Source organism: Drosophila simulans, chromosome 2R (assembly GCF_016746395.2).
Source record: "Drosophila simulans strain w501 chromosome 2R, Prin_Dsim_3.1, whole genome shotgun sequence".
NCBI lineage: Eukaryota > Metazoa > Arthropoda > Insecta > Diptera > Drosophilidae > Drosophila > Drosophila simulans.
Genome location: NC_052521.2, coordinates 11,912,244 through 11,935,539, shown reverse-complemented (window position 1 = coordinate 11,935,539; position 23,296 = coordinate 11,912,244). Strand labels below are relative to the sequence as shown.

The following is a 23,296-nucleotide window of genomic DNA, read 5'->3' as shown; positions in this document are numbered from 1 at the left end:
TATAAAAATTTATATGAGCATAATTTGTAACTGCAGAGAAAAAGAAGAAAAACGCACACGCAGAAAGGAAAAGATGGAAAAAGAGATGTTACAACGATCCCTCCTACGGGGCGTATGAGTGTTTTTGCGGCTGTGGGCGCTGGGCGGAGGTGGGCGTGGTCGTGTCAGACAATGGAAACTGAAAATGGGCTGCAGATGTAGAAAATGAACATATTTTCGGCTGTGGCCAAGTAGAGCCGCTCGATTTGAATTGCCAAAAACGCTGTGGGTGTCTGGGTAATAAATAGAGTACATCCCTAGAAAATGAGAACACAAAACTTAAAAAACGTTGCGCTAATAACCGATGTCATTGTGCCAAGTGGTACAGAACAATTTCTCAACTCGCTTTCATTTAGAATTTATTTTTCACATAACTTAAGAGAAATATGAATCATTTTCATATGACAAAAACATCGTAGTCTATCTAAACTACGTTTTTAGCACACAAAATAGCAGGTTTATTTATAAATATTTATCGCATTCTAAGCCAGTCACTAATTTTCCATAAATGCCAAAACAATAAACCAGAATATATTTTTGCATACTCTTTCGAACGAAAGTGATCAATAGTAATTAAAGAGAAATTGGCAAGCAATACTGTAGCCAGTGTTTATCAGTTATCAGTTTTCCCCCATTTCCCAGCCGTTTTTAGCTGCTTTTCCAGATTTTCCAACTTTGGCATGTGGCACACAATTAAGATGCAAATTGTTTTTGCACAAAATCAAATTTCCCTCTCCGGCAGACAACAACAGGCATATCAGTTTGCCACTTGCCGAACTCTTTCCGTTTTCCCAACTCTTTGCAGTTGTTGTTGCTAAGTGACAAATACAACAACAACGGCAACAACAGCAACAACAACAATTGGGAAAATGCTTAAATGTCGTTCAAGTTTGCGAGTTAAGTGCACTACGTATGCAATCGACACATGTGTGCAACAAAACTCGTTAACACTTGAAAAGTTTCATGGGCCCGAGGGCAGGTCGGAAAATTCTGGGCTCACTGCACTTCGCACACACACACTCATCCGAACTGAAGGGACGTGTCCCACAGATACGTCTGTGTGTGTGTGTGCGAGTATCTGAGTGCGAGCAAAGTAATGCTGCTGAAAAAACACTTAAGCAAAATGTTGTATATATTTTGTAACCAAGTGAGGAGCAGAGTTGAACTTGCCTCCATTTAGTTCGTTAGATAAATCTTTGCGTGCCTGTGTGTGTGTGTGTATGTTAGCCAGTGCGAGTGTGTGTGTGTGTTGCCCTTTGGGCATCTTGTACTCGTTGGGGCTGAGACCCGATTGACAAGAAGATGATGCCTGGAATGCAAATCCTATGCTCCCTCAAAGAAACTCTCGGCAAATTGCTTGAAAGCATCACTTGACGTTGGCCAATGCTGCTAGAGTTTCCAAAGGACTTCACTACGTAATAATAGTTAGTAATTAAATAGTTGTGCCCTATAAACTTAAATGTGGTCTATAAACTGATATTGTTTTTAACATTCGGATAAAAGGTTTTAAAAAAGATAGAGGACCTGAACCTGAACCATTTGATTTTTCTGACTTGTTTAGTTTCTAAATTCCATAAAATGTGATATTTATATATTTGAAAGTCAAAAAAAGGGCATAGCGCAGATGACGGTCCTGTTGAGCCACAGGGTACTCCTCGCTGGACGGGCGAGGCGTGCCACGCCCACCGCCGTCCAGTGGATGCACCACAAACCAGAACAGATGACGCTGCTCGAGATGCTGGGCACCACCAATCTACGCAAGAGCACCCCCAAGGACTACCGAATCCTGCGCGAGATCTTCAACTCCTTCGAACGATACTCCGGAGTGGGCAACGACATTCAATTGACCTTGCCAGAGCGCGCTGCCAACGAACTGATTATGTGCGAAAAGAAGCGGGAGTACGAGAAGGGCATCTTGGATCCCTCGAAGTTCGCGCCGGGACACCACATCTTCCAGGTGCTCACCAAGGTGAAGAAGTCGTTGCTCTTCCAGACCCTGCGACGGATGCCCAAGGGTGCCGCGCTCAAAGCGCACGACACCTCCATGTGCAGTTCGAGGGTGGTGATCGATATGACCTATCGGGATAACCTCTGGGTGTGTACCACCAAAAACGGCTGCCGAGTGGTGGAGTTCCGATTCGCGAAGGATAAGCCCAAGGACGTCAGGCACGAGAATGGCGAGTGGCAGCCCATGGAAAAGCTTAGGGAATTCCGCGGCGAGGAGAATCTCAGAAAGTATTTGCAAATGCGATTCAGCATGTACCCCTTGGCCAGCTTTACGACCAATGCCCACGCCTGGCGCCACATGATGGGCATCTTTGACCTGCTGGACGGTCTACTACAGTACGCCCCCGTTTGGGGCGACTACTACTACAATGCGCTCAAGGAGTTCTATGCCGACGGAGTGCAATATTTGGAGGTGAGATCTGTGCTCCCGAACCTCTACTGCCTGGATGGTAGCCGGATGCCCAAGCGGGAAACTGTGGAAATCTACAAGGACACACTGGAGCGATTCAAGAAGGAGCATCCAGGATTCATCGATTCCAAACTGATATACGCCCCCATTCGGCATGTGCAACCGGAGGTAGTGGGAGAATACATTAAGGAGTGCACAGAACTGAATGTGAGTACTTTCCTACTTCATTTAATTATTATTGCCATGGTTCCATTAGAATTTAAACTGAGTGTAATGCTGTATTGCTTACATTTTATAGCGTAATTGTTGGTAATCGACTTCTCAGCTTTAGTTTATGTTTAAAATAAAAGAACAGAATATACAAAATACATTCTAATACAAATTTCAGAAAGAGTTTCCCAGCTTCGTGGTTGGCTTCGATTTGGTGGGTCAAGAGGACGTGGGCCATCCGCTGAGCAATTTCGCAGCGGAGCTGCTCAAGCTGCCCGACCACATCCACTTTTACTTCCACGCCGGCCAGACCAACTGGTATGGATCACATGTGGACCAGAATCTGTTGGACGCCATTGTGCTGGGCACGAAGAGGATCGGTCATGGCTACACGATCACGAAGCACCCGGTGCTCATGCGGCTGGCCAAGTACCTGAACATCGCGTTGGAGGTGTGCCCGGTGTCCAACCAGGTGCTCCAACTGGGATCTGATTACCGCAGTCATCCGGCTGCCACGCTGATCGCCGAGAATGTGCCCATGGTGATCGCCTCGGGCAGTCCGGGTTTCTGGCGAGCTGCTCCTCTGTCCCATGACTTCTACATGGCCTTTCTGGGCATTGCACCCATGAATGCCGATCTGAAGTTTCTCAAGCGAACCGCCAAGAACTCCATTAAGTACAGCTCGCTGAAGGACGAGGCCAAGGCCGAGGCCATGGAAAAGTGGAAGAAGCAATGGGATAAGTGGGTCGAGAATATAGTCAAACAAAGGAAAAAGGATTCTGAGACTGAAAAGAAATAAAACACATACTAGACTTAATGGTGATATAAATATTTAAACAATTCTTACCATAGTATCATTATTTGAAGCATGAAACTTTACAATTAGGCAAAGTACAGCAGTGGCATTTAAATGTCACTCGACTTTTCCATAGTTTTTCCCCAGTTCGAAATAGTACCTGAATTTGCGCAACATTGTTGTAGGGACCACAAACTTTTCCACTCACGCACATCGAAAAGCCCCAAAGTCAATGACCAATGGCAAAATTGGGGGGGAAATCTTCGGGATAAACCTTGAGCTGCACTTTCAGTCGCACCGCAAATTGTTTGAGTTTCCGCTTCTTGATTATTTCAGGCAAACCAATAAGTTTCTTGCCAACTTTTTATTGCATACTTCGCTGCGGGTGATCACAGGGGGGTGGCGGTGAAAGCGGGGGGTCATGCAAATGTCACAGAAACTAACACTTCCGGGTCGTATATGTGTGGGTACTAATTTCATTGACTTCCATTTCCCGCCTACACACACACACACACACATGACAAAGTTGGCGGAGGGCGAGGAGTTCGGAAAAGTCTTCGATACGATCAAGAAAATAAACTTTCTGCCCTGCCTGCCATTGCTTATAATTAAAAACTTTATTATTTGTTTAACTTTGCCCGCAGCTGTTGCACATTTGACAGACAGAGATGGGTTGCTGTGCAGGAAAATGGGGAAAACTCTGTTCGCAGCCACACAAGAATTACCAGCAATTATCGAAAAAGTTTCGCTTCATTTATCGCCCGAAAGTCACTCCGTTTTCTCCATATACATTTTTCGGTCTTTCCAATCTACCAATACAGGAATTGACAGCCATGTTTCTGTCAACTTTTTAACGATGCAAAAACACATTTATGCCAGAACGCTCCTGGCGACGTCTAATTTGCAAATTCATGAATATAAAGTGGCGACGCAATGCCAAACAAATTAATCAAATATGCTAATTTTTCCTTTTTTTCCAAACTCACACAGGCACTCGGCCATCATTACTCGCGTTAAAAATATGCGTAAAAAGGAGAGATTTGCAACGAGATGGGAACCTGTGCATCTGCCAGGAGATCTTAAACAAAAGTGAAAAGCTACTGCAACTGCAAAAAGCCAAAAGGAAGTTAAAATTTAGGCTTTTGTCTTTTTTACCATTAAAACTGGGATCGAGCTTTTATCTTTATTCAATTTGGAATAGGTTTTAATAATGCAACCAATAAGGCTTAAGGTCTGAAGTAATAAGAAATATTGGCAGAAGGAATTCTAAAGCTATGTAATAAGTGTTATTTAAAATTGTCGCATTGCCGTCTCACATTTTCATAAGCACACATGAACAACGCACAAATATACCGATTTCCACATAGGGATAAATCCTGAACTGCCATAAATCCACAAATCCCTTCCCCCTATGAATTTCTACCCAATTTCCCTCTCTCTTTCCCTGTTGCATTTTGATGTCTTGCTTTGGCATCTAAAGTCCGAAATCATCATCATGATGCCGGCTGGTATGGGGGGATTGGCATGAGGATTGAGTTGAGAATGGCATGATGACCATGGAGGCATAAAGCGCAGTTAGTTTGCATACAAATGGCATTTGGAAATGTGCAAGAGGATTGCGCAAAAATCAACGCGACATGCCAAACAGGACAAATAATGTGCATAAATTTATCCCCAGATGGGTGGACCACCAGCCAAAGATTGGACGTATAGATGGCACGAAGGGTTGGTCCACAGCAATAATAAAAAAAGAAAAGCAAACAAGTGCTGGTCAATATGTTGCACTGGATGTGGGCATGGGTATGCGGATGGTGCTCCTGATGATGATTAGATTGCTGCATGCGAAACTGGACAAGATTTCGGTTGGGCAAGGAGACAGCCACATAATAACGCTTATGTCCTGGACATTAGCATGACCAAAGGACTGGGTGGCAGGACGACGGGACCAACTGATTGGCATCGTCGCTTACACTTTTCTTGCTTGTCCAAATCAGCCCCTCATCCTCGCCGACCATCTGAATTGATCAAAGTATCAAATATGCAGACACTCTGGAATTTTTCGTAATATGGATGCCGGTGGAAAACGAGTCAAAGGGGAGTTTTCCATACAGTTCTGACCTTATATACAGACTGTCTGCTTGTGTGTTGTATATGAGTGCATAGATCGTTGTGTTTTGCATTAATGGTGTTGGTTTTCTTTGAGATAAATAACTGGGATACAAATGGTTTTGGTCTGGATTGTGATGAGTTGTATTCATTGATATGGTGGCAACATATTTAATTAACTGCATTCTCTTTGAGAATGTGGTTTTAATCATTCGTATTCACTCATATTTGTTATAGCTATTTCCTATACCTTAAAAATAAAAACCATTTATTTTTAGCTGCTTACCAAAACGTTCTGTTTATTAAATAAGTATGTATGACATTTTATAATATTTTCAATATAAGAAAATATTAAAGCTATAAACAATTGAATAAAATTAAGCAAATATTTTCATACTGTGCACTTGTATGGGGAAGGCTTTAAGACACATGCATATAATCGCTTTTATTCCGGATATCAATTTAACAATTAACGTAAATCGTTTTTGCTCACTGACGACGCAGTTACCAGGCCTACCAATAGTTTATTGTTTAAAGGGATCAACACGACCACAAGCACAAACACACACGAACATACACAAGCGCAATAATTGCATTATATTTCACCATTTGCATGCAATTTTCCTTTTGGCTGCCATTGTCTGCTTCGGGTGAATAGCGCCATCTGTTGGCCGGGCTAACGAACACTCCGCAGGTTAAAGTGCTCGGCAATCAAAGGACTCCAGCCCATTGTGACTCGTATTGCGAGTGCATCTAACAAACAAATTTGCAAATCATCAAATATAATTTCTAAACAAATTACAAACGAACTGCCGCAGCCCCAAAAGTTGGCAATGCAATGTACCATACAAATTGCCCACACAGTTGCATACAAAGCACTTTAGGCCCATGTTGCACTGTGCGTTTGTCTCCTGAACATTTACAAATTATGCCATAAATGTATCCTCGCAGCCGAACACATGCACACACAGGGACGATGATGATTTGCCGCTGGCATTAAATTTCACAGTAGGATTTTCGGGGCGGAGGCGCATTGTGTGTTTACCACTGCAGTTGCATTCCCGTTCACTGATAGCCGTTTTCCCGCCCGCTCCTGATCCTGCATCTGCTCCTGATTCTGTGATTCTGATTCCGAATCCGATTCGGATACGGATACTGTTCACCCAGCGCCGGCTAAATCATATGCAAATGCATGCGTATGACATTTGGGCTCGAAATTTTATTGTCCGCTCCGGTTGCTAAATTATTTAGAGCCTGATTCCTGTTGCCATGACGATCCAGGACGAGTTGGATTGCACTGGGAAAAAATTGTTGTTATTTATTCTGTTAAAGTGGCAACCTCAGCATTGGGCTTACAAATCATCATGTTACTGAAGGAAATTTTAATTTTAATGCAGATTCTTACATTATTATACTACGTTAATGAATTAATACTGAATTTGTATAGCATTTTAAATATAATCATATTTCTAGCTGAACTTGCTCATTATTTTCCACAGTGTAAACCGACAACATGCATTTTGGGCTCTGCCCAACACCACAGACAACCGCATAATTTATGCAAAATGCGTAAGGGAATGCGTGTGTGTGTGTGCGTGGGCGTAACAATGTGTGTGTACGTGTGAGTGTCGCAAGTTTTAGTTGCTTTTTGGCATTGAAATCGAGCCGAGCTTTTTGGGCCTGTCTTTCAATTTGACATAAAACCTTTGCCGGATCCTTTTTTTGGCTCACGCATGACACTTTATGCAAAGTGCTCATCCCTTCCCCGCCTCTGCTTCTTACCCCTCTCTTCCGGTCTCCCTTTTTGGGGCGTATTTCACGCCCTTTTGCCGCCACACATCAAAATAAACGTAAGAAAATGTATTTTCCCATACATGTGTATATAAGTATTGCCCTTGAAGAATATCTCCCGCAAATGAGCCTCGCAAATTTTCTTTTCCCTTTGTGCAGCTCTTTTATGAGCAGCCAACCGTGTGTAAAAAAAAAACGGAGAAATTCATCCAAAAGTTCATTAAATTTCGAATCCTTTGCTCAAAGAGGATGTAATAATGGTGGTAATAACCAAAAAATATGAATTAAATTAAAAATTTTAAAGAATAAAGTACAATTTATGTGCTATGTACTAAAATTTGTAACATCTTAGCAAACAACTTTTTACATACAATATATTTCTAGCTTAAAGTGCCTTTCAGGACTCCAGAATCCCACAATTCTAACAAGAATCGTTAGGGAACTGACGTGGAAAACCGGGACGTAAATTGCGAGGAACCCGCAACTCAGCTCGTTGAGCAGATAAGCAAACAGATTTATGACTGCATTTAGGGGTAAGCATTTGCAGTGAGCTCTCGTTTTACTCTCAACTTTTGACTCTGGAGGCCTTTAAAAATGCAGAAGACAACACTCAATTCGTACGCCGTCATTCGTAATTAAAACGAACCACTCACGTACTTTTGCCAGCCAGACAAACAGAGCCAACGACTGTCAAAAGTCGCCTACGAATTGTCCGTTCGTCCGTCCGTCCATCCGTCCGAATCCTCAAATTGACAGCCAGCCGAATGGAGAGGGGTATATGTGTATCTATATATGGGGCGAAAGAGATGGCCAGACCGGACATGGACACACAATAATTTAGTACGTAATAGACACGACCCTGCCGAACCGGAGTCCCTTGTCCGTTGTGCGGAGAACGTTGTCCGTTGTCCGTAGTCGCACCAACAGACAGATGCTAGACAACTCCGGTTGCAGCCCTGAACTTGTTCATTAACACAAAACATAAGCCGCCAGACAGACATGTGAATGATGAAGCACGAGCGAATCGGCCCAATGGAGTGGGTGACGGCCAAATGGACAGGGATACTCGTAGATATCATAAATTGCGAAACTAGGGCTGGCCGACAAAAACATAAGCTATAAAGAAATTGGTCCTGAGGGGAATTTAGTATGTCTTACTAGAATTATGGAAATATACAAATGATTACAGCTAAATAATAATATTATATCATACTAATATAAATATGTTCATACTTAATTTGAAAATCAGTTTGGTTTAAGATGTATTATCTTTACTTAGACAACCAAATGCAAGTGCTTGCTCAAGCTCATCTCTATTTGCCCACATATCATGCACTCCTACAAAAAATAGGGTTCGGTGTTTGAGGCTTTTAGACCATAGTTCAAGTGCCATTAAAATCGAGTCTTGGCACTCGGGCATCTGCCAATGTGAAGGGAACATAGAATGGGAATGGAAATAGGAATGGGAAAGGCAATGGCAATGGAAATGGGATGAGGGGGAAGTTTGTGCAACAAATTAGTAGCAAAGTTGGCTCGGACCCGAGACTCCGCACCCACTCCTTGGCTGACTCGCACTGGGCAAATATCCGACTGCGGAAATTGCAATGAGACACGTGATCATGGAGACTCGACTACATCCGCTTGCCAGACAAATAAATCTTCATTTTGACTTGAACTTTTGCTGCGGTCCGTCGGCCAAAACGAGAAGTTGGTAGCAAATTAACAGCTGTTGCGTAGCTGTGGTTCCGAGCTCTACGCTTGTGAGCTACCGAGCAGTCCTGTAGTCCTGAGTCCTGAGTCCTGAGTTCCTGCGGCTTCTCAGGTGATTTACGGCCAAGTTGAGACTCGGCTAACGGCGTCTGCATATTAATATGTGACTTGCCATTTTACTTTCTACGCCATGGAACTTGCAATCAAATCCGACTCCTGCACTTTCCCCCAGACGCATTCCATTTCGCTTTATGCCCCGACCTGCTCCCAGCACGTTTTATTGTTGTGCCGGCCAATTTGTGACGAGTGAGTGCATATAATAAAGCAAATTATATTTGAAATTCAAATGCTATGCAGTCGAGCGGAAGGCGTCTCAAGAGCCGGGCTCGCAACGATAACGTGGCTGTGAGCACGGAATACGTATACGCTACGTTGTCTAGTTGGCCAACGTTGCAACGTGACCATGGCCTCTGCGACGGCTGGTTCCTAAAAGTATGTTACAATTATTTTCATCAAAAAGCAGCCAGCGAATTCCCCGTCGCACACCACGCAAAATGGTTACATGCATTTTGGAGCTGAGAATTGATCGCTTTAAAAAACTAACTTGTAAACAACAAACAAAAATGTTTTAATAGTTGAAACTTTCGACTAACAAACAAATTATTTTAATAAGCAAGCTTAGCTGAAGTAATAATAATTAAATAATTCACCTTTAGTTTAACCATAATCCCTAATGTAATATAATCACATATTACACAATCATATTTTGTGACTTTTCGATTTTATTAGCTAAATTGCCTAATGGATGGTAAACCGTTTGATTTCATCTAATTGCATTTAAATAAAAAATAACGTTGTTGTCTAAATTGAATTCAAATACTGGTCGCAATCACAGGAAACCAAGAATAGTCTTCCGTAATAATTTAATTTAATCCGATTAGTTTAATTGGTCGCCTGGACATCATTTGTGTGCAATTTTTTTGCCATTGCTCCAGCAGTCGTTGTTGTTTTTTCTATGCAATGTACTACAACATGGGGGGCAAAGAGCAGAACAAAACAGGAGTGCACTTGAAATTGTTGATGGGCGAAGTGAGTCGACTTGTGTGTGCGTCAGAATATCCTTTCATCAGGACTTTCCTGCCCAACGGTTGCATCCGCATGCTTAAAGTTTTGTTTCGGGTTTTTAATTTTTTTCTGGTTTCGTTGTCAACTTTTCCCTTTGTTTTGCATTTTAGTTGCCCCTGGCCTCTGACCCCACCATCCACCTCAGTGATCCCCTCCCCTACCATCGCCAACGAATTGGGAAAAGCATTTCGAAAATGTGGAGAAATGAAAACTTCTGGCCCCGGTCTGCAATGCTGACCGATGTCGACATCGTTGTTGGCCAGCCGCATGGCATAAAGAGCGACAGTCCGCAGGACATTTTATATTTAATTTACAGTGTGACCGCAGTTGGTTTCCGTCCATCTATCTGTCTGTCTCTGTTTCGCCGGTATCTGCCTCTCTCTTTTTGTCGCTTCGGCATTTAACGAGTATATGTGCATATAATACCAACCATTCTGTTCTGTGCGAGTGCATTTAATAAAGTGCAGTGCGGCGGCTATGAAAATGAACGGGGTTGGCCATGCATTGGTTGATTTCCACTCTCTGGACGCTCCCGCATCATTGTTTCTGTTTGTTCTCGCCAAACGGTCAGAAATTAATTTCTAATTCCCATTATGGTGGTCCAGTTGGCCGAAATCTACCAAATACGCTATCCATTAAGTAAACACGTATATATATTTGAACGAGAATTGCATTAAATAAAGTTCCAAATAGGCTTTCGGCCGTCCAAAGTGGGGATTAGCGAGTGGGCGGCTGACGGTTGATGCTGGACGGGGGAGGGGGGCGTGGCTCAATCTCAGTGGCCTACAGTTGCCACAACAACAACTGAAATAAGCCCAACAAATTCGAATGGGTATTAAAACGGAAAACTTGAAGGGGATGCAACGATGAAAGTACTTTCAATGCCCTTTAAAGAACTTCAATTGAAGATATCTCTAATATGGTATTATCTCTACAAACATATATTTTAAATTAATTAACTATAATAAAAATAACACATGTTTATTCTATATAGACACATATATTCTAGGGCATAAAATCGCCCATATCAGAGTATGCGTGCAACGCAAAATTCCATTCTCAATTATTTTTGCCCTGTATCCACTCGACAATTTCCTTTTTATTTTTTTGAGTTCCTGAACTTGTGGGGATTTTAGCAAGGGGCAGGAGGATGGAGGAACATGGGCGGCATTCTGAATTGGTGCCGAGCATTGGATGAGCTGAAGCCGGCCATGTCCATGTCCATGCCCATTCAGTGTGCAGTCGTCCACACTTTTATTGCTTTAATTGCGCACCGAAGCGCAACAAGAATCGACGCACATCCCTCTCACATCCAGGACACACATGTTGCTAATGAAGTTTCTAACAACATTTCAACTCCTGTCAGATCATAATCTGTTAATCTGCGAGGCCCGACCCACGGGCCCAGGATGGCTGATGTGGCATAAAAGTAAACTGGAGCATGTCGAACCTGGCGACAACTGTACGTTAAACACTCCAATCCCGAGACACACGAGTCCCTTACGTTTTTTGACCCTGGAGAGAGGATACAAGTAAATGATGATGGATTCCTACTTTGTCATTGGGGGACTTATGCTTTGAAGGCTGAAGGCAGCAGTCGAAATGTATACAGATTGGAAGATGGCTAATTAAAGGGAAATACTTGGCAATCGATATGGCTCTAAGTATATAGCTAAATTAAGGTATAAAAAGCAGATAGAAGCAATCAAATCCTGTGTACCTCTACCTTTGCATAGACAGGACAATTTCAGGAAATTGATATAGGTTAAATAAGCAGCATTTACAAGTTCCAATTGCTAATTATTTTGAGTGCCTTGGGAACAAGTTCACTTCTGGTGCTAACATGAATTTACCTTAACTTGGTACTAATTCATTAACTCTAAGTTAAAATTGCCTTCGTTTTGTTGCAATATTACAATTTACTAATTTGATCGATTGACTAAGCTGCCACCGAAACTCAGAGCATTGATAATATCCTTTGGCAAATACAAACACAAATAAAGGCTGGCAAATACAAGCACTCGCACACACACCCACACACACATCTGCAATTTGAGCAACATGTCAAAGTAAACAAACACTGTCAATGGGAAAACTACTCGAGGGGGTGGGCAAATTGAGGGAGTGGTGCTGGCGCATTTGTATGTGTTATGCTTACGCCTCGATTGTGCTGGAAAATCAACAAGCCCATCGACGGACCATTCATTGACGTCTAAGCGCCGAATGGGTGTGTATTTTAATTAAACCTGTTTTTCGAAGGCATTTATCAGATGCAGACCGGATGTGCACCTCAACGCACCAGCCGACCCACCCACCACTATCAGGTGCCACAAACAAAAACTAGAAAATGCTAGCGTGCTAAAAGCACAGTAACAAATGGAGATCATATAGAGGAACGGAATGTTTAGAGATCCAAGTCACATTGTACATTCAACATGTGTATTGAACTGTTTCAAAATTATTGAAATAGATTGAAATTTGGTTAAAGGGATTTGCAACATACAAATACATATACTTTAAACATATAAGTATATTAAAATATTATTATTAGAAGCATATTTAATTTAATCACAAAATTACTAAAATTAAGTTCAAAACAACTGCTCCAGAATCGAAGATATAAAAAATACTATTATTGCTTTTGAAAAAGAGTTATTATCGAATTAGACTAAGCATTTTTCTAAGTACACCGAATAGCCATTCAAGCCAGAACCCAAAATGTTTCCCTGTTAATGGACTTTCGATATTTGCAGGAAGTTATGGCAGCCTGATTTATGTCCATGCCTGTTACCTTTGGCTGGCGTCCACCAGGTGAAGTCGTTTAATTATTGAACAAGAAGGGCTAACCGAGCCAATGGGGTTGGCTGGCAATCAAATTTGGAATGGTCTGGCATAAAAATTGTAAGCAGATTTCCATTGGCATGCTGCCATTGACATTGCCATTGCCATTACTTACTTACATCAAATAAAACTTCAGTTTACAGCCCGGCACATAAAGTTCTCCAATTGAGGGAAAATCGGGAAAACACAGAAATCAAAGTAAGCACCTAAGCGGCTTATGCAAAAGACAATCGAACCCCATACCCACTTCTAGATCGTCTTCTTCGCATTTTATTCCCATTTTACAATGCCAATAGGCAAAAAGTGTTAAACAAAATTTGCGTCTGGCGTTTATTGAGTGGAACGAACGCCTCAGTTCGAGCTGAATGGAAAATGTAAAAATCTAACCATCCACTCGCCGGGTAAAAGCAAAAGTTTAAATTACTTTCTAGTGAAACTTTGATCCGCAACAAAAAAAAATGGGCTAAAAGCTGAATGCCAGCGAGATTAATGCTTAAAGCGTAAAGGGTAAAATGCTGAATTGTTAAATAACTAATGCATGGCCAATGAACTTGCCGAGCAAAAGTTTTAGCAATTTATCTGCGTGCCCCCTTTTTCCCCTGCTTTAGTTTCCTTCAAAATATTTTATGTTAAATACAAGATATGAATTTCGAAAAAAATGCACGCAACATTTTTTTGAAAATTATAATTAATAATCTCAGTCTTTCAGAAAAAAAAATGCCTATGTCCTTAATTGAACAGGTAGTCTTAGACCAAAATAATTTATTACATTTTTTGTATAGAACTTTCTGAAAGCGGGAAGTTTTGAAATAAATGTTTATTCGAAATGAAAAACTATATATTTAAAGTGCAGTTGATTCAGCATATATCTTTTTACAAATATTTAATAACAATACAAAATTAAGGTGTTTAAAAGTAATAATAAAAATGTAGTACATAATGAAATAATTTCCATTTTTTTTTTTTACAAATTTCGAAATTTCGCATACCAGGTTAGCAAAAAGTTGCCTATTAATTAATCTTAATTGTACAGTTCATGCTTTATTCAAACTATAGTCAATACTAAAAACTAATATTTTGGGTTTACTTTAATTATAAGTGGGAGCTCGATCGATGGACGCCGCCTCCAGAATAACCTTCATTATCTTGTCCTTGGCAAACTCGGAGGCGTCGGTGTTCAACTGTCGTAGCCGGTCGGCCACAAAGTCGCCGAAGATCTGGGCGCTGTCCTTCTGGGTTCGCAGCGCATTGGCCACTGCCTTGTTGACCATCTCCTCGTCCATGATGCTGATGGTGGACATCTCGCCCTCGCCTTCAACGTCATCCTCCAGCCTCTGCTCGCCGCCGCCGGTCAGGGAGCACGAGGAGAACATGACCTGCTCTGGTTCGTAAAGTGCCAGATTCTCGATGATTTCCTCGTAGTCGACGGACTGATCCGATGCACTGATTTTTTCCTTTTTCACCGGGGCAGTTTTTGGCTGCGACTTCACCTTGACCTTGTAGGGAGTGGTGCTGGAGCTGCCGGCGGATGACCTGTTTAAGGGGCTGTCGTCCGCGGTTTTCTGGAAAGGTGATGGATCCAAATTAGGCGGTATTCATGACTGGCTGTGCACACTCACTGTTTGTTGCTGTTTGAGATTTAAGTGCTTCATATGCTTCTTGGTTGACGCATGTGCACGCAGATCACTTATTTTGGTGTTTACGCAGCATTTGCAGAAGCGGCAGTGCGCCCGGTAGGAGTCGTCCGGATCCCGCCGCAGCCACGCACGAAACTCCTCCATTTGCAGCCACACATCGCGCAGTTTCTGCTTGTAAATTTTCATAATTCGACAAAAAGCGCAATGGAAATTAATTAAAACACGACGTACAGCAACAAAGTCAATGCAATAGTGATGACAATAACAATGCGAGTAGTGACGCCTGCCGCCAGTGTTGCCAGTTTGCTGGCAGCAAAAAAGCTGTTTCTAGCTGTACAGAAAAAAAGCTGTCTAACGCAGGGCGAAGAAAGCTTTAAAAAAGCTAAAACGCCACAGTGCGCCTGTGTGATTTTCGTGACGCTTAAATATAGCCATGTTCAATAATAGCATAAGTACGAGTATTATTTATAAGATTTCTAAGATGTGTACTTATTAATTGCAGTGATACATATATTGGTAAATTTTTTTTTTGTTTTATTTCACTAATTTTATTTTTATTATTACAAATATTTTTAGTGAACCGAAACAATTTTAAATTTATTTAATGTCTCGGATTTAGCTAGATATTACCAATAAATTATCTGATCTGGCCACATTGTCATCTCTAAATATCTCTAGACTCTCACTATCGTGTGCACAAACTCACTGATCGTGACCTATCGATAGCGCAGTACTCATTTTATCGATAAGACACGATCAAATATTGTTTTGTATATTATATATAATATTATATATAATTGTGAAACCCGGTATGAAAATTTGTATTTCATACAGAAATTTTTCAACCTTTTTTTTTAATAGTTCATCAAATACTACCAAATATTGTGTCTTTTTTATTTTGTTAGGGAGAATTCACCCGCCATGCGATGTCCTTTGTAGTGGGGCTTCCGGGCATTGGCAAAGGACTCTCGAGCTGGCAGACAAACAAAACTGAACCGCAGACAACCCACTCAATTGGAGTTGGCTCCTTTAAAAGTTCATTCGTTTGTAAATAATTTTTAGCCGGCGGCAAAATCGATACTTCGCTTAAGATTTTTGCATATATAGCGACCATCGCTCTGAAAATTTTGTCAAGCTGCGCAAAACTTTCAACGCCAGCCGACGAGCAAAGTTATATGAGCAGCGTATGCCGATAATGCATAAGAGAAAAGTCGGGGGGAAAAGACGTAGAAATGGCAGAAGAAGAAGGAGAAGGAGAAATGAGAGCATAAGCCGGTAGGGTAAGTTTTACTATTAAAGTTTTTCATCAGCGCCTATTTGTCGAGCTCTCGAAACTTGGCCCTAAACCCCCTTTTTGGTGCTGAGGCGAAGGGCAAATATTTGTCAGGCAATTAAATGTTTACTGTTTTTATTATATGCTCTTGTTTGCCCAACCCTTCTCCCCAATTTTATTGTGACAAAGGAGCGGAATGAAAGGGTTTTTGTTGGCTATTCCGGCTAAAATTAATCACACGCCTCGTTGCCGCAGTGCAAACAATCCAGCGAAGGCAAAAGCGTACAGACTAACCGCAGTACAGCTTAGTGTGCACCTTGCATTCAGAATGGTGAAAATATTGGTTTCGAAGGAGTGGGATTGTAATAAACCTAATAGAGAGGAAGAGAGTCATCTACTTGGTGCTCTTCGTCACTATGTGGAATGCCGTCCGCAGTGAAGTCGAAATAAACCGAAAAGATAAAAACCATCCGCAGATCATTTCAGACCAACTTCTCACCTACCTAGCCATAATTGTTTCGTATCAATTAATAAACCACAACCATCGTCATCCACTCAATGGTAATGGGATTTGCTGGTCAGCATTTGAAGCGATTCATTGAAGCGGATCAGGCACTCGTTCCGGCTCAAGCACCACCCAGTCTCGATTTTCCGGCATATGCATACAAATTAATTAACAACACTCGTTTGGGGCCATAGTAAATTAATAATTTAGCCAGACATTACGCATATACGACGCATCGGCTGAGTGGCAGTAAAAAGCTGTCCAAAAACGCGTCGGAGATGGGCCAAGAGTCATTTTAATTACCACATAACAGGGCAGCGGGCCACAAATGGCAACTGGGAAATGGGAAATGCGAAATGCCGGGTCTTCTGGAGTGGGTGAGCGGAAAATGGGAAATGGAGAAGGGAAAGCATGAAAGCATGTCACGCTAAATGGGAAATGTTGCGAATACGACCTGAGGGCACAAGTGCCTGGGAAGTCTGCGTGAGTGTGTGCGTTTTATGACATTGCCAATTTACGAAATTTCATAAATATAAATTGGTTTTAAATGTTAAAATAAAACAATTAAAATTGCCGCTGGTAAGCAGCAAAGTGAGTGGCCCAACTCCACCAAAATGCGTTCATGGGCAATATTCACGAATTTAGCAAACATTCGAGGAGCCCTGAATAATTTAGTCGATATTATGATTGCATTTCCCGCGAGAGGAAGTGAGTGCAAATCGGAAATTAGCCCCACCCACACTATTCACATCTATGTACATTGAACTTTTAGCCAAATCACAACCGGTAAAATGGCTCAATTCAAACGAGGCAAACAGCAAATTCATTTTAGCCCACAAACCATTTCTTTGCTGTTTGTAAACAGCTGAAAAACGCTGGAAATTGTTTATGGCTGTTCTCGAACATTTCATCGGTTGGCCATAAAAGGGCATGACAAATGAATGAAATTCGTTGGCAATTTTCGTTTTCAGTGCCCCCATAAATTTCGCACTAATAAAACTGCGAAAAAGTGTGCTACAAAAAGCAATTGGAAAGGCATCAAATCCGAGTGCAATAAATACAACCTGAACAATATGCTCCGCCGCATTTCTGTAAGTCAGCAATCAATGTGGAGTCTCCGAGCTGAGATGAAATCTTTGACTTTAAGTCGGAGCTATTAAATGGCGGAGCATAGCCAACAAATCGATATTTAATGACAGAGCTTAGTCGCACCCGCCCACCCAAGAACACGCCCCCCAGACTAACACTCACACACCCAAACAAAGCGAGCACATACATCATTGTCAATGTCAAAGTGTCAAAGCAAACTTTGCAGTGCACAAAGCCAACGGCGCATAGTTATTACACTGAAAGAAACATTAATCGTTCTCCAACTTTAGCCATCACGTTATGTCTAAAATCGATGAGGTTCACAGCTGTTACTTAGCACTGCAAAAATATTTTATAAATACAAATATTCCTCGACCTCAAATAAAAGTTTTTGCTTTGTGCTCTGCGAAATTCTCAATCCTCAGTGTTCGGAATCATTTCATCGGGCCGACCCAAGTCAAGTGCAATAAACCCTCGAATCGGCTGGGGAGTTTTGCATTCGGCCACGCCCACATAATGCCATCGCCTCCGTAGCCCGCAGTTATGATGTTGCAGTAAGCAGCGAGTAAACTGCAATTTGCGCACAAAAACTTTGCTTGCGACAAACTTTCCGCCCCATATGTCCCTCTCTTTCGCGCCCAGTGCTGCCCTCTCTTTCGCTCGCATTGTTTTTATCTCTCTCACTCCGCTTAGCAAACGGGCAACAATTTGAACTGACAAAGTCCGGCGATAAAAAAAATGTTTAAGTACTTTAGTTGCGCTCCGAATGCATCGCACAAAAGTTTATTAAACAAACAGGTAACAATAAAAGTGAATGGCGGAGAGAAAGGGAGATAAGAAAACATGGATGATTTACTCATTCTGTTTTTCTTTTTAACAGATGTTTCAATGAATAACAAATTTATAGTTGCCGATGTTGTGTGGGTCAACGAGGTTTTTAAATAACTGAACTGGAAAAGGGATGGTTGTGTAAAAATATATATACATATATGTACTATAGTTTGAAAGCCACACCAATTTGTACAAATGGGCTTACCTCAATTTTTGTTTGGGAAAACATTTTCTTAAATAACGTAGATTTAAAAAAAAGGTATGTATGGCTACACAGCAAAGAATTTGAATAAATAAGTAAACATTAAACAAAATATTTAATTTATATGAACACACTTGAATTCTCTTTTACTTTTCGCGTTAAAATAAGTTTTTTTCTTAAAGAAAGTTGACAACTCTGCCCCAGCGGTTTTTTCTTTTTTGAAGAGGGGAGCTGAAAAAAAATCCGAAATAATTGGGTGTCAAATTGACGAGTTGCTTGTGTTTAGTAATAAGCCCCTCGCCCACTCACTATTAACAATGTACAGTCATCACCGCTCTCCTGTCGACCTTCGTCCTGTCCACCCCCAAGCCTTCCTGGCGCCACGCCCCCTGCGCCATCCCCGCCCACCAATTGGATGTACGCCACTCGCATAATCAATTATGCGTCTGCAGTGCGTCCAAAGTTCTCTCTAAACTTGGCAATTTATTTGCACCGGAAACTCAACATAAATCAAACTAATTTCTCCTGGGATTTTTCAGCACAACTTCCAACGTGTCCCATTCGCCATCTCTGTCCCGCTCTCACCGCTGGTGCTCTGGTCACGTGTCTCGCTGCGTGGGAGGGAGCGGGATGGCAGATGGGCGGCTGTGGCAAATTGAATTTGTCGCGGTGTATCGCATAATTTGGGGAGTATTGTGCTTCTAATTGGCCGCTCGAAGGATTCGTAAAAGTGAAAGCCCCAAGACATGCGGAAATTCGAAGGATCTACTGATTAGACAGGCTGTGTTCTAAATTATCAACGGTATTGCATGGGTGTATATGCTGTGAATGCAAATTGCGTGTGACAACCCTATTCAAATGGACCGCATTGTGTTCTTGGCGCCTGTTGACTTGGATATTCCGGGACATTTCGGTTGTCCTTGGCAGAAAATCAGTTCGCATTCAAACGGGGAATTTACAATTCTTTAACTAGCCCAGTAGTCAACATTAACACACAGAAATTCTAAAATTATATGTGTCCAAAATGAAAATGGTATTAATTGATAATACAGCCAATGCCGATGAATTGCCAATGGAACCGCAACTCAAAGATCTCAGCGCACTGGGGGAAACAATATAACATTTATGAGGCTTTATAAAATTCTTGAAATGCACTTTTCCAAGTGCATAAATCTGACGCTCCCTCTAATTATCTGCCTCACCTCCTCATTAGCTTCGACCAGATAGCGGTGGACATGGACGACGGAGCGAGATGGTACCGGGAGATTTATGAGATCTTTGACGTGACACTGGTGCCACCACGTCAGTTCATCTGTCACGATTTGGCACCGTACCACGAACCGAAGCCCGATTCACCTGACCAGGTGTTCGAGTACAAGGACTTCCTGAGCTACCTGGGCGTCCTGCAAACTCTGCCTTTGGACACCTTGCAGCTCCTCGAAAAGCAACTCTGATGGTCCAAATGGCATCGATTCCTCGACGGCCTCATCCTACTCCTCTGCCCGACGACCTTGATGATGATGATGATGATGATGTGGCTGTGCAAGATGACAGCGATCGTGCTGCGTGGCAGTAACAGCAAATTTGCATTACCTGGGCAGGTGTGTTCCTGCTTCCACTTCCCCAAATGAGCTTAATGCCAGTCGCGTTTAAACGAGGGCTGAATGAAAAGTTTGTAGTTTGACTAACAAGCACATTTTAGCACATTTTTTAAATGTTTAATAAAATGTCCTTTGAATTTTATGTGTTTTTATTGTTAAGCCGACAGAAAGCTGTATTTAATCAAACATCGCACTCTATTCAACGTATGTAAGAGTGCCACAGACAGAGAGGTATTATTATTATGCATATACTAAGTACCACAAATGGTTTAACTTTAGGCTCAAGCACCCTTTAAGTTCCTCAGTCCAAAAACCTCTTAGCACCCACAACCCTGATTTCCAAGCGTATTGCACTTTCCCGGTGATTTTCGAAACAATTTCCTCATCAGCGGTAGCTGTGAGCCACATTTCCAGCACCGTCGTCATCCTGGCCACATCACCTTGTTTCGGTTTGGAATGCTCGCGGCGCTGCTCCCGAGCTTTGAACCCACCGCCGCCCCCTGAATTTTCCGCCCACAGTGGCGCACACCTGGCGTCGCTGGGAAATTGAAAATGTTTGTTGCTGCGGCAAGAGTCTGCAAAGTTGGCAAATCGAGATTGCAGTTTGCTGTGACGATGATGTTTACGAGGAGAATGCTACCTTCTGCCTTTCGGCTAATAACTGCAAGCCGCAGGTCCGTAAAATAAAAGCATTTGTATAATTACACAATGTCGCGGGAAATAAAAATACAGCCTAGCCAAACGCTTTAAATAAAATTCAAGGGAAAACAATTTTCTAATATGCTCAACACTTTGAGGCTTGGATGAAGCAAATGTGAGCTCATGTGTGCAACCTGTTATTAAAATCATAAATCTGCATTAGCCGAGACTGGGTGGGCAAACAAAACGGCTTTATCAGCTAGGCAACGCATTTTTCATACTTTTTTGCCATACATAAATTTATTTTAGGCGCTCGTTCGTCTCCTTTTTAATAAACTCTCGCCGACGCTTCGCGCAGGGCTTATGTCCTGAAAGGCGTCCTTTAATTCATTTTCCATGCACACACTCACACACATAGACAGACTAAAAAAAACAGCGGAAAATGATTAAAAACCACTTTAATACATCTTCTTTGTCACTCCAGCAAGCCGCGGTGGAGAAAAGGATGTGGATGGGTGGCCTTGTTGGCTGACAGTGGCTCCTATAAATTGTGCTTGTCTAGGACTCACAAAAAAGGATTCACAACATTCTAGAAATTATAAAATTCAGTTATGCTAAGAGTTTTGATACAATAACAGTTTTATTGTATTATTGGATTCAAATTACATAAGGGTTATTACACTTATTATTTGGATAATTCCAATTTTCTGAATAGTCTTCGAATGGCGGTGGTGGCCAGCAAATCCTTGCCTCGCCCAGAAGAACTCCCATTAAAGTCATATATATGACTAGAAACAGAGAAAACTGAAGACTTTTCATGTTTGAAATCAACTGATCTCAGTTGCTGGATTACCAAGCCTATTTATACGCGATTTTAGATGTACTTAAGTGATGCCCCACTTGATGATGACCTTATTATTGAAACATGGGAATTTTTTATTTTAGGGGAATTTAGCCCCACTTGATGATAACCTTAACAGTGATACATGGGAATTTCTTATTTTAGGCGAATATTGCGCTCAGTATGTGGATTCATTAAAAATCATTAAATAATAAATATATAGTACTTATCAGCAAAGTTTGGCAGCCACGTAATACGAGAACATATATTGTTAATTCAGTGCAAATTCAATATTCTAAAATTTACAATGGGCGAATCAAATTTCCATACAAACCACATCCGTGTATTCATGAAAATATATTGAATTGCGAACAATAGGTTAATATGAATAACTAGCCTAATTAGCCAAACTTTAGGAGCCCCATTAAGGTATCAGTGAAATTTGTTGATGGCAAATTGCGCTTCTTGGGTTGTATTTATCGATTTTGTAGCTACTTCTTTTACCGAAAATAAAACAGGACTCGCATAGGATGAAACAGACAGAAAAAAGTTCAAAATTACAACGCATAGTTGCGGTCAATTGTTAGTGCAAAATACCCCAAACAATTAGAAACCACAATTGCTGTTCTGGCCAAGGGAGAACTTTTCATTTTTCCCGGCAGGCTGCATTGCAGGCTGCACTTTCCTCTGCCACTTTTCCGCACTTTTCGCCCCTCTCCTCCTTCTCCTCCTTGCCCCCTCTGGAGTTTCCGAGCTGCAAATGCATTCTGAGGTTAATGCTCGCAGCCAAACGAAGGGCGAACATCGAGGCACCCACAGTTTTTGCCCACTTCAGTCCTTCGGTTCGGTTTATAAACTTGCCCAGCCAATGCTGTCCTGCCAGTACATTTGGCAAATTTTCTTTCTCCTCGGAGCTCAACTTTCCTGCAGCTGCAGTTTTCCAAACCCAACCACCCGATCCGCCCACTTGGCCATCCCTCTGTCAAGTGAGGCGGGCATAATGCGATTTTAATACAGATTTCGCCCGGCTCCCCAATGGTTCTGAAGACTGAAGTCTGTCATGTTGCACGACACTCCCCAATAGAGAATTGTGTATGTAATTTATAAGCTCCTAACTGTTTATTTGCTGGCCAAAACCCAACCATACATTTGGGTCGCACTCAATCGGTTGATACCTGCGTATCCGGCCAGGCACTTAAGCCGCTTACAGCTTTTGCTCATTTTGCGAAAGTTCACTCTGACTTTTGTGCAATTGAATAATTAGTTGGCAGATTTGAAAATTAAATGAGTTTCGGGATTGGCAGGAACCTATGAAATATTCGAGCCACCGAAAACGGACATTTGGGCCAGTTAATTAGCTTTATTTGGTTAATTAACGGATGTAACTGTGTGTTATGTGGAAACTGATTATGACAACTATTAGTGCAACATTAAATATGCTTTTAACTTAAATAGTTTTGAAGCATCACTACAAGAAAAGATATTCGTGATTCATAATTATGAATGTATATCTTACAGATCTCCAACGTAATCGAGAGTTTTAGTCAGCAGAAGCGAACGTCCATTAAACTTCGCGTTTTAAAAGCCTTTTCCCCCGCAAATCCCATACTAGTTGCTCCACTTTGTGTTGTTTTTTGGGGCTTT

The 23,296-nt window shown here is 41.7% G+C and overlaps 4 protein-coding genes across 6 annotated transcripts; 2 read left to right on the top strand and 2 right to left on the bottom strand.

The window, feature by feature from the left end:
* The first annotated feature begins 1,556 nt into the window (after nucleotides 1-1,556).
* On the top strand, nucleotides 1,557-3,507 carry LOC6734521 (adenosine deaminase 2). Its single transcript, XM_002081494.4, has 2 exons — nucleotides 1,557-2,662; nucleotides 2,844-3,507. The coding sequence occupies exons 1-2, from the start codon at nucleotides 1,664-1,666 to the stop codon at nucleotides 3,462-3,464; spliced, it is 1,620 nt and encodes a 539-aa protein (XP_002081530.2). The 5' UTR covers nucleotides 1,557-1,663; the 3' UTR covers nucleotides 3,465-3,507.
* A 10,329-nt stretch (nucleotides 3,508-13,836) lies between these two features.
* On the bottom strand, nucleotides 13,837-14,980 carry LOC6734520. 2 transcript variants are annotated; one of them, XM_039291838.2, is made up of 3 exons: nucleotides 14,903-14,980; nucleotides 14,654-14,839; nucleotides 13,837-14,596 (listed from the first exon to the last, which is right to left on the bottom strand). In XM_039291838.2, the coding sequence occupies exons 2-3, from the start codon at nucleotides 14,813-14,815 to the stop codon at nucleotides 14,123-14,125; spliced, it is 636 nt and encodes a 211-aa protein (XP_039147772.1). In that variant the 5' UTR covers nucleotides 14,816-14,839; nucleotides 14,903-14,980; the 3' UTR covers nucleotides 13,837-14,122. The 2 variants fall into 2 exon arrangements, with proteins under 2 accessions (XP_039147772.1, XP_002081529.1); XM_002081493.4 differs by having other exon boundaries at nucleotides 14,654-14,961.
* Nucleotides 14,981-15,375: 395 nt separating this feature from the next.
* LOC27206616 lies at nucleotides 15,376-20,314 on the top strand. 2 transcript variants are annotated; one of them, XM_039291998.2, is made up of 3 exons: nucleotides 15,377-15,480; nucleotides 15,577-15,951; nucleotides 19,785-20,314. In XM_039291998.2, exon 3 carries the CDS (start codon nucleotides 19,807-19,809, stop codon nucleotides 20,023-20,025), a length of 219 nt encoding a protein of 72 aa, XP_039147932.1. In that variant the 5' UTR covers nucleotides 15,377-15,480; nucleotides 15,577-15,951; nucleotides 19,785-19,806; the 3' UTR covers nucleotides 20,026-20,314. The 2 variants fall into 2 exon arrangements, with proteins under 2 accessions (XP_039147933.1, XP_039147932.1); XM_039291999.2 differs by lacking the exon at nucleotides 15,577-15,951 and having other exon boundaries at nucleotides 15,376-15,480.
* Nucleotides 20,315-21,287: 973 nt separating this feature from the next.
* LOC120284407 lies at nucleotides 21,288-21,796 on the bottom strand. The gene has a single exon (XM_039292000.2). The coding sequence runs from the start codon at nucleotides 21,628-21,630 to the stop codon at nucleotides 21,469-21,471; it is 162 nt and encodes a 53-aa protein (XP_039147934.1). The 5' UTR covers nucleotides 21,631-21,796; the 3' UTR covers nucleotides 21,288-21,468.
* Nucleotides 21,797-23,296: the final 1,500 nt, after the last annotated feature.